Below are 9,388 nucleotides of genomic sequence, written 5' to 3'. Positions count from 1 at the left end.
ATCTAGGTAATGAAGATTATAATACAGAATTCATGGGGCAGAACTGTACTGAGTATTCAGTAAATGTTAGCTATTACTATTTATTGTGGTACCTGTGTGTACCGCCCGACCTCCAAGGCCTAAAATCACTTTGCATATGCGCGTGCAGTGCTCAACAGAGTTTCTTAAAACAGTCTGGAAGAATCCAAGTCCTGCATCACTAAGATTCTGTGCGCCCCCTTCAGGCCACTCTCCTTCAGAACAGCTCAATTTTAAGGATGAAGTTTGTCCTTCGCAGGCTCCTGTCGCCGCGCGTGAAAATGAGGGGCGAGAACAGGAAATGGGCTTGGGCCGAGTTCCGGGCGCCAGGCGGCTGCTGAAAGAGCGGAGCGCGGTGTCTGTAAGCCGTGAGGCGGAGCCGCGATGTTCCGGATCGAGAGCCTTGGGCCGAAGCTGGACCCCGAAGAGATGAAACGGAAGATGCGCGAGGATGTGATCTGCTCCATACGGAACTTCCTCATTTATGTGGCCCTGCTGCGAGTCAGTAAGTGTCCTTCTCAGTCTGTGACTGTGAGACTAGCAGAGAGCTGGCCGACGCTGCCCACCCAACTCTGGCCCTTGTCAGCCTTTGGGGGCCCTTGAGCTGAGTTAAGCGGTCGCGGGGAGCAAGTGACGTGCTCGTCGAGGGCAGCGGACGCATGCGCGCGGCTTAGGGTCCTCGAGTCAGGGTTCGGATGTGGAAGTGCACGCGGCAGCCACTCGCTGTCTTAAAGAGCCTTTGAATTGAAAGAGCCTCTAGGGTTGTCCCCCGAATAACTCCCTCGTTTTTCAGAGAAACTGGTATTGAGTGGAGAAATGGCTGACTCAAGGTCATACAGTGATTCGGTGAATGATCTTGACCTAGAATCCAGAGTTCTTAACTCACTGCCAAGTTTCCTTCCGTCACTGCTAGTCTTTGAAGTCCAAAAGGTTTTGTTCCCTTTGATTGTACAGAGGGTGAAGTAAATAATTTCGTTCTGTTGTTGTTAGGAATGAGAAGAAAAGGATATGAGTCTATAAGATTAATGATACTTACTGAAGGTTTATTTGATTTTTACATTTGGTAGAAACTATTTCCATTACTTGATCTTGACGATAGCCCTTTGAGAGAGGCAGGGCCTAAGACTCTGTATATCCCCTTTGCAAATGAGAACTCTGCTTTCAGAGGGGACTTATGCAAGGTATCAGAATTACAGGCACACAGTATTAGAGCTGGATGCAGTTTTGTAGATCAGTTCTCTAATTTTGCTGACAGGAATCTCAGAAGTGATTTGCCCTGTCGCCTCATTTTTCAGCTCAGTATTCTTTTACGTATTCCTTACTGTATGTTGTTGACAGGTCTTGATGGAGAGGCAGGAATGATTCAAATAAGTAAAGGTCATACCAAGGGCATCTCATAGAAGGCTCATGCTGGGCCTTGGGCCTGATCTCATTGAGGTCTGATCTCCCTTACTCTGCCCCATTCCTGTCTGTGGTAATACTCTGCTTCCCCAGGAGACGGAGCCCTGGTGAACGGAAACTCCGAAATCGTCCTCCAACAGCTTTTTGCAACTCCCAACTTTACCTGTTTCCTTCTTTAACCTTTTTTTGGTTGACTTCAGTTGCCAGTAGAATATTTGCTTCTTCTCAGTGACCTTTGTATTTGATATGAATCGGTTTTTTAAAAAACATACAGAACAGTGTTCCTTACCACTTTTTAAATTGAAATGTAGTTTGCTTACACAATTCACTGTTTAGGGTGTACAGTTCATCAATTCTTAGTGTGGTCAGAGTTGTGCGGCCATCACCACAGTCTATTTTAGAACATTTTCTTTCCCTCTGAAAGAAACACCGTGCCCATTAGTGATCATTACCCCTATTTACCCTCTTCCCCAGCCCCTGGCAACCACTAATTTACTTTTTGTCTTTATGGATTTTCCTATTCTGGACATTTCATGTAAATGGAATTGTACCCTATGTGACTGTCTAGCATGTTTTCAGGGTTCATCCATATTGTAGCATGTATCGGTATTTCCTTTTTATTGCCAAATAATATTCCACCACACTTTGTTTATCCATTCTTTTGGGGGGAAGGAGGTAATTAGATTTTACTTATTTATTTTTTTAAACAGAGGTACTGGGGATTGAACCGAGGACCTCATACATACTAAGGACATGCTCTACCAGTGAGCTATATCTTCCCCACCCCTCCTCATTTATCCATTCTTTTGATGGCTGTTACTTTTTTTTCTGATAAGAATTAGTTTTTTTTTTTTTTAAAGGCTAGTTATACTGCTAACTTGGTCAGCTACTCACAGATTTCAATATCTTCAATTTAGTACTAACATATAATATTTTATTAATTTAGTATGGATATGTGAAATAAGATCATTCTGGCAGTTTTGGTCACAACCTTTTTTTCCATTTTTTTAATTTGGTAAAATACATTCCCATCTTATCAATTTTTAAGTGTTAAGTGGTATTAAATATATTCATAATATGTGTAACCATCACCACCATTTCTTCATAACTTTTCATCTTGTAAAACTGAAACTCTATAGCTGTTACACAATAATTCTCCATTCCCTCTTCTCCCAGCCACTCATAGCCACCATTCTACTTTCTGTCTCTATGATTTTGACTACTCTTAAGTATCTCACTTAAGTAGAATCATAACAGTGTTTGTCTTTTGTAACTGGCTTATTTAATTTAGCAGAATGTCCTAACATTCATCCATGTTGTAGCATGTGTCAGAATTTCCTTTCTTTTTAAGGCTGAGTGATACCCCGTTGTATGTAGTTACGACATCTGGCTTATTCATTCATCCGTCTTTGGACACGTGGGTTGCCGCTACATTTTAGCTATTGTGAGTAATGCTGTTGTGAACATGGATGTATAGATACCTCTACATTTAATGTTTTAAGGAACCACTATCCTGTGTTCCATAGCAGCTGTACCACTTTACATTCTCAGCAACAGGGCACAAGGATTCCAGTTTCTCCATATCCTTGTCAACAGTTTTTTTGATGGTAGCCATCCTAGTGAGTGTGAAGTGGTATCTCACTGTAATTTTAATTTGCATTTCCTTAGTGATGCTGAGCATGTTTTCATGTGTTTATTATGGCCATAGCACTTTTACACAGGGCAGTAATATCACTTCTTTAGATTCCTCTGACAACACTTCCGCATTTATAGCTACACCACCCTACTAGACCCTCATAATAACTGAAGTGGGACTGTATCAGGTGTGACCTGGAGCACCTAAGTGGTATAACTGGTCAGTAAGGGAACCAAAACATGTGCCCAGCACTTCTGGATCCTGCTCCAAGAGTTTTCCCTCACCCTTTGCCTTCTTTCAAATGTGTTTTTAAAAGTGAAAAACGCTAATTTGTTTGTTCTAGAGTTTTGTTCCTTTGACTGTTAAATCACAAGTAAAGGCTTGTCATTTGAAGGAGGACTGGATTTACTTTTTATGGTCCTAAGAGGTGGACTACCTGGAGAAAAGAGTTTCTGTAATGTAAGAAAGAACTTTATAGGAGTCCTAGCTGCATGACAGTGGGATGGGCTGCCTTGAAAGACAGTGAGTCCCTTTTGCTGGGTGTGCACTTGGAGTTTTGAAAAAATGTGTTAAACTAATTGTTAATCTTTATCCCCAGTCTTATAATTGCATAACGTAACCTGTCAGCTAACAGATCTGAAAACAAATCTGGGTTTATTTTTCTTTCAGCTCCTTTTATCTTAAAGAAATTGGACAGCATATGAAGAGTGGGCATCACGGGTGAATGCATGACATATCATATGAAGAACCTGGTTACAGTTTCTCCTCCTATCTGCAAACGAATAGGCCCAGACAGATGTAAGAGACTCTTTGAATGGACATAAAAATTCTACTTGTTAAGAACAAGTTTGGCTCTGGTAACTCACCTTTATAGTTAAAAGATAAAGCTATTTGCGATTTATGAAAAGATGTTTTGTGGTCATAGTACACCTTTTTGCCTGTAATACTCAGCTTCATGAATGTTGGTATAATTGTAAGTGATGTCATACTCCGTTTTCTAGAAAGTATTAATTATAAGGGAATTATGTCTGCAGTGGCACTGTCTTGCGAGTCATTTCTGTGGATTTTTTTACTTTTGTCTGGCATATATTTGTTGAAGAGTTCCTTTCAATTACTTATGTTTTATGGAAGCCAGCACACAATACCGTCATTTAAGCACAGGCCCATTAGTCTATATTTTTAATAAACATACCAACTAAGAAAAATAGAGCTTTTATTTTTTTAACTCACTTTTTGCTGCAAACCAACCATCACTGGTGAGACTGCTATAATGTAGTGACTGTTGCAAACTGCATTGGGTTCCTCTTGTTTTGGACTGGAGAATTTGCTAATCCTGATAAGACAACATGGTTTTATTCTTATTTTAAGTTTATTTATTTATTTTGTTGGGGCCGGAGGTAATTAGGTTTATTTAGTATTTATTTATTCTTAGAGGAGGTACTGGGGATTGAACCCAGGACCTCCTGCATGCTAAGCATGTGCTCTACCACTTGAGCTATACCCTCCCCCCTAATACGGTTTTATTCTTAAGCAGTCTTTGTCAAAGGCAGTGTTACTGCTTGAGGTTGAGAATATGTTAATAAATACCACCAAAGGGGAAAAATGCTATATTTAAGTCAGTTCTCCAAGTTTGTTGGGAGAAGGGGATAGTCCTTAACCTTCTTTCCAGTTGTAACTACATTCACCTCTTTTTAGCTAATTATATTGGATTTACCTTCTTGTCTCTAGATAACATAATTATGTTGTAACTTTATGATTTTCCTGTTTTAGACATTGCCTACTGACTTCTTCACGTATGTAAGGCTCTGGGTCTCTTTCCTTCCCTCCCTCACTCACACATCTCATTTCTTTTTCTTTCCAGTGTACTAATTAGTGTGGTTTTGATTAGATTGATTTCACTAGGAATCCAAATGCTGTTGTTTTGTTTTCCTGTACATCTTTTCTATTTTCCTAGACTTAGTTTTCTATGAACCTACCACATTACATCAGCTAAACTTTTTGCCGTATATCTAAGTTACTTACGGCATTCAGTGTCATGAGCTGTGCTGTTTTGTCTTCCTGAATGAGTTTTTCCTGGAGCCTTCTGACCTGCCCCGTTCTGGACTGATAGTCTTCTGTGCCCGATGTGTGGCTGTATTCTGGGACCTCCCTTCACCATCATCCTGGGAATTCCTTTTCTCCTTTCCCTTTTCTCCTTTCCTTTGGCTCTCTTGTTTTCTGTATCTTATTTTCTGTATCTCATGTCCAGTATATGTCTGTTCACTGAGTCTGTATTGAGTACATTACCCCTGCCCATAACTGTCTGGTATCTCACAACCCGGAGAACCCCCTATTTTACCCTTTTCAGAAAATAAAAGGGAAAGAGAGGCTGCTTAACTTTGTAGATTTGCAGACAGCATCGGCCTACTTAAAACATTAACCAGTTTTTTAGTGTCTAGTCCTTCATGTCCTACTTCCAAAGGCACATGAAGCCAACGATTCCTGAACCTTTTAGGGATTCTATGCTGTATATTGGGTTATTACTTGTTTTGCTTTTCCTACTGCTTGACTCAGAATTTAGTTTTCTTGGGTCTACCATGTTATTTACTCCTGTCCACATGCTTTCCAACTTCTAACTTTGTTGCTATTGTCTCCTTTACTCCTTTTCCATCTTTTTAAGTTTATACCTAAGTAATTTTTTTGGTAGGGGGGGATTAGGTTTATTTATTTACTTTTTTTTTAGAGGAGGTACTGGGGATTGAACCGAGGACCTCGTGCATGCTAAGCATATGCTCTACCACTTTGAGCTATACCTTCCCCACCAAACAGTTTTTACACAAACATCTTAAGACAAAAATCCTTGATGTTGTTTAATAGAATTTCAGGAGGGAGTGGAAGTAAAGGCAGGTGCTCAATCCACCATCTTTGCGCAGACAGCATGCATTTTAACCCTGTGATGCTATGTTTTATGTTGGTAATTTATATCCATTCCTGACTTAAGTAGGTGCAGTGTATAACACTATGGTTGTAAACACTGGCTCTAAAGACAGGCAGACCTGATTTCGCTTCCTGGCTCCAACACTTATGAGATGGATGACTTTAAGCAACTGAACATCTGTATCTCATTCTCTTCATCTGTAAAATTAGCATGACAGAAACATCTGTCTACTTCAAAGTACTGTAAGGCTGTAGTGAGAGAGTGCACGTAGAGCGGTTAGCACAGTGCTGATGTTTGGTAAACGCTAGCTGTTGATGGTTACTCTCTGGTATAAGGTGTTTAGAAGTGATTGTGCTGGCACTCACTGCATTAATAGGTTTCATTCATATTTGCAGATGTGTGAGATAGCATGCTTATCCTCTAAGTGTATATAAACTTCAAAATTACCAAACACCTAAAATGCATCATCTAAAAACAGCCTGAACCAATTAATGTTAATGCCATTTTACAGATGGGGATTTTGAGACTCTGGAAGTTTCAGTAGCTAATAAATGGCAGCTGGCCAAAGGTTTAGGGTCTTTTAATATTTATTTATTGTACTCTATCCTTAAGGGCTTTTCTTGGGGCGAGGGATGATTGTTACCCTGGTTCCACCATATGTGCAGGCTGGAATAAGAGAAAATGTGATGGTATAGTTTTTTATGACTGACTTAAAAATTCAGGCTATAAACTCCGCTATAAACTAGGGGTACCTAATACTTGTAATAAACAGTTCTGAAAAAGTACTTTAGAAAACAGTTGGATATACACACACACACCCCACCATGTATGTTTGGTTTAAATATGTGATATAAAATGGTAAACAACCAAAGCAGATTTGAGTGGTGTAAACTCTTGAAATGCATCATAGAAAGAAGTGGGGATAACTGAGAGAAAATTTCTGTTAATTCTCCAAAAACAGGTTTGTGTAGAGTGATAAAAACTAAGTGGGAATTTTATTTCTAAATTAGGTTAGTGTTCTTCTGCTGTCAGTGCATTCCATTTTCAAGCTCTGTTTAACTGTGGTTATCCATGGGGAAAAGGTAGAGAAGGGAGGATCAGGCAAGAGTCATATTAATCGCGGTGGGGAGTTCAGAGTTGCTTACTGACACCTGGATGCCATGTGGGAACCAGATTTGAAGGGGAGATCAAAGGGGCTGAGTGAGCTGACCAGTATGTATTGATTCGGAGAAGTGTAGTGTAGAGGAAAGAAAGGATTCAGGGAAGACTCTTAAGGTGTGGAGATTATCCTAGATTATCTGGGTGGACCCAGTGTAATCACAAGGGTCTTATAAGAGGGAGAAAGAAGGTTCAGAGTCAGAGAAGTTACAACAGAAGCAGAGGTTGGAATGACACTCCAGGGAATGTGGGCAGCCTCTGTGTTCCAGAAGCTGGGAAAGGTGAGGCACAGATTCTCCCCTGGAGCCTCCAGAAGGACCACAAATCTGCTGACACCTTGACTTTAACCCTTAAGACCTATTTCAAACTTCTGGCCTGCACTACTGGAAGATAATAATTTGTGTTGTTTTAAGCCACTAAGTTTGAACAATTTGTTATAGCAGCAATAGCAAACTAATACATTTATAGCACTCCTTCCTCCATTTCCTGTTATTTTGGCCTCATCTTCTTCATTATCTAGGCAAATCCCTTACTTGTTCTACCTCCTCTTGCAAATTTTGTTATTCACTGACTACGTGATCATTCTTGAAATATTTTCTGGGTCTAGATTATCCTCTCTTTATAAACTTTCTAAGCCAAAACCATGGCTTTAATTACCATCTATCTAGAAGAAACTCCTGATCTTTATTTCAGGTTGAAATGTTGTCCATTGTTGGACCACCACCCTGGTCCAATTCACCATCATCTCTTTTCTGAATTATTGCAACAGCCTCCTAACTAGATTCCCTGCTTCCACCCTTGCCCCTCTAGTCTGTTCTCAACACAGCAATCAGTGGTCTTCTGAAAAATTAAGCCAGAAAATGTTACTCCTGCTGAAAACTATTCAAGGGAGTAAAAGCCAAAGTCCTTCTGGTTGCCCACGGAGTTTGTACATTCTGGTCCTCGTTACATCTCTGATCTTATCTTTTTATGACTCTCCTCTTACCTCACTGCACACCAGCCACACTGGCCTTTTGCTTCTTCAAACAAACAGAACATGCTTTTGCCTCAGGACCTTTGCACTGCCAATTTCCTCTGCCTAGAATACTCTCTTCCCATAGTTTTGGGCCTCTACTTAAATGGCATTTTTCCAGTGAGGCCTTTACCAACTCCTTTAAAGATTGTTTCAATTGGTGACAGTCCAGCAAGTTGTATACTTATGATATTTATTATACTTACGTTTTTTTCTATAGTTACATTACAGTTAAATAATTTCTTAAAAATTAAAACCTCTCCAGCACGCCATACCCCTCCTTTTTATTTGTCTTCCTGGCACTTATTTAGTATATTTTTTCTTATTTTGTTAATTGTCTCCCTTTGTTAAATATATGCTTGATGAAGGCAGGGATTTTGTCTTAATATATTTATTCACTGTAGTATCCCAGGACCTAGAAGAATCACTGGTAGGCACTCAATATTCATGGAATAATAGAATTGAGTTAGAGTGGGGAGTTAGTTTTTAACTAGTTATGGGAAGTATGAAAGTAAGCTAACTAGAAAAAGGTCAGATGGTATTGACACCCAGTTAACACAGGTGATCATGGATTTGCACTGCTTGGATGTGGGCTTTTTCTGTAGCACTGCTCTGCCGGAGCTAGGAGAAGGCGGAGAGTTGGATTCATCCGGGGTGGTGCTTACCCGATGGATAAGGCGATATGACAGGGTCAGAGAGTGACTAAATAGTGTACAACGTGTCTAACGTGGATAGGGTGGAAAAGGCAGGAGGGAGCCAATGGCCAAGAAGAAAACAGAGGGGTCAGCCCTGCCGAGGGCAACTGCAGGACTGGGAGCAGTGGACAGCAGCTCTGATTGTTACGCCCAAAATACCTTTCCTTCACTTTCAATGAGGACAAAAGTTCGTGTTCTGAAAAACAGAATCCATTCATTTTTGTTTGCTTTCCAAAGAGAGGCATATTACCAACTTGTGGCCTTTTGGGTTATTTCCACAAGATATGGTGTATCAGAGTTTGTCGGTTTCACAGCTAGGCATATGTGGAGTAGTCTCACAAGGACCATATCTGACCGACCACCACAACTTACTCTCCCTCAGTTTACATGTTCATTAGGAGGAAAGAAAGTAGCTAAGTATAAATATGTTCATGATACCAAGAGACTGAAGACTAATTTTGATGGGACAGTGGGGAAACATAATGAAGACTACTGGATGTGGTACAGCAATGGGAGCTTATATGATGCTTTTCTTCCCAAATTTAAATTGC

The 9,388-nt window shown here is 40.2% G+C and overlaps 1 protein-coding gene across 1 annotated transcript; it reads left to right on the top strand.

Moving 5' to 3' along the window:
- Nucleotides 1–304: 304 nt before the first annotated feature.
- On the top strand, nt 305–4,088 carry TOMM5 (translocase of outer mitochondrial membrane 5). Its single transcript, XM_045515211.2, has 2 exons — nt 305–523; nt 3,725–4,088. Exons 1-2 carry the CDS (start codon nt 403–405, stop codon nt 3,757–3,759), a joined length of 156 nt encoding a protein of 51 aa, XP_045371167.1. The 5' UTR covers nt 305–402; the 3' UTR covers nt 3,760–4,088.
- The last annotated feature ends 5,300 nt before the right edge of the window (nt 4,089–9,388 follow it).

Source organism: Camelus bactrianus, chromosome 4 (assembly GCF_048773025.1).
Source record: "Camelus bactrianus isolate YW-2024 breed Bactrian camel chromosome 4, ASM4877302v1, whole genome shotgun sequence".
Classification (NCBI taxonomy): Eukaryota; Metazoa; Chordata; class Mammalia; order Artiodactyla; family Camelidae; genus Camelus; species Camelus bactrianus.
This window is presented reverse-complemented; position numbering and strand designations above follow the sequence as displayed.

Bases quoted from the DNA above. Each gene is read 5' to 3' on its own strand.
- TOMM5 (XM_045515211.2), top strand. From the start codon at position 403: ATGTTCCGGATCGAGAGCCTTGGGCCGAAGCTGGACCCCGAAGAGATG. The intron at 524-3,724 runs GTAAGTGTCCTT...TTTTTCTTTCAG, and splicing joins TGTGGCCCTGCTGCGAGTCA to CTCCTTTTATCTTAAAGAAA.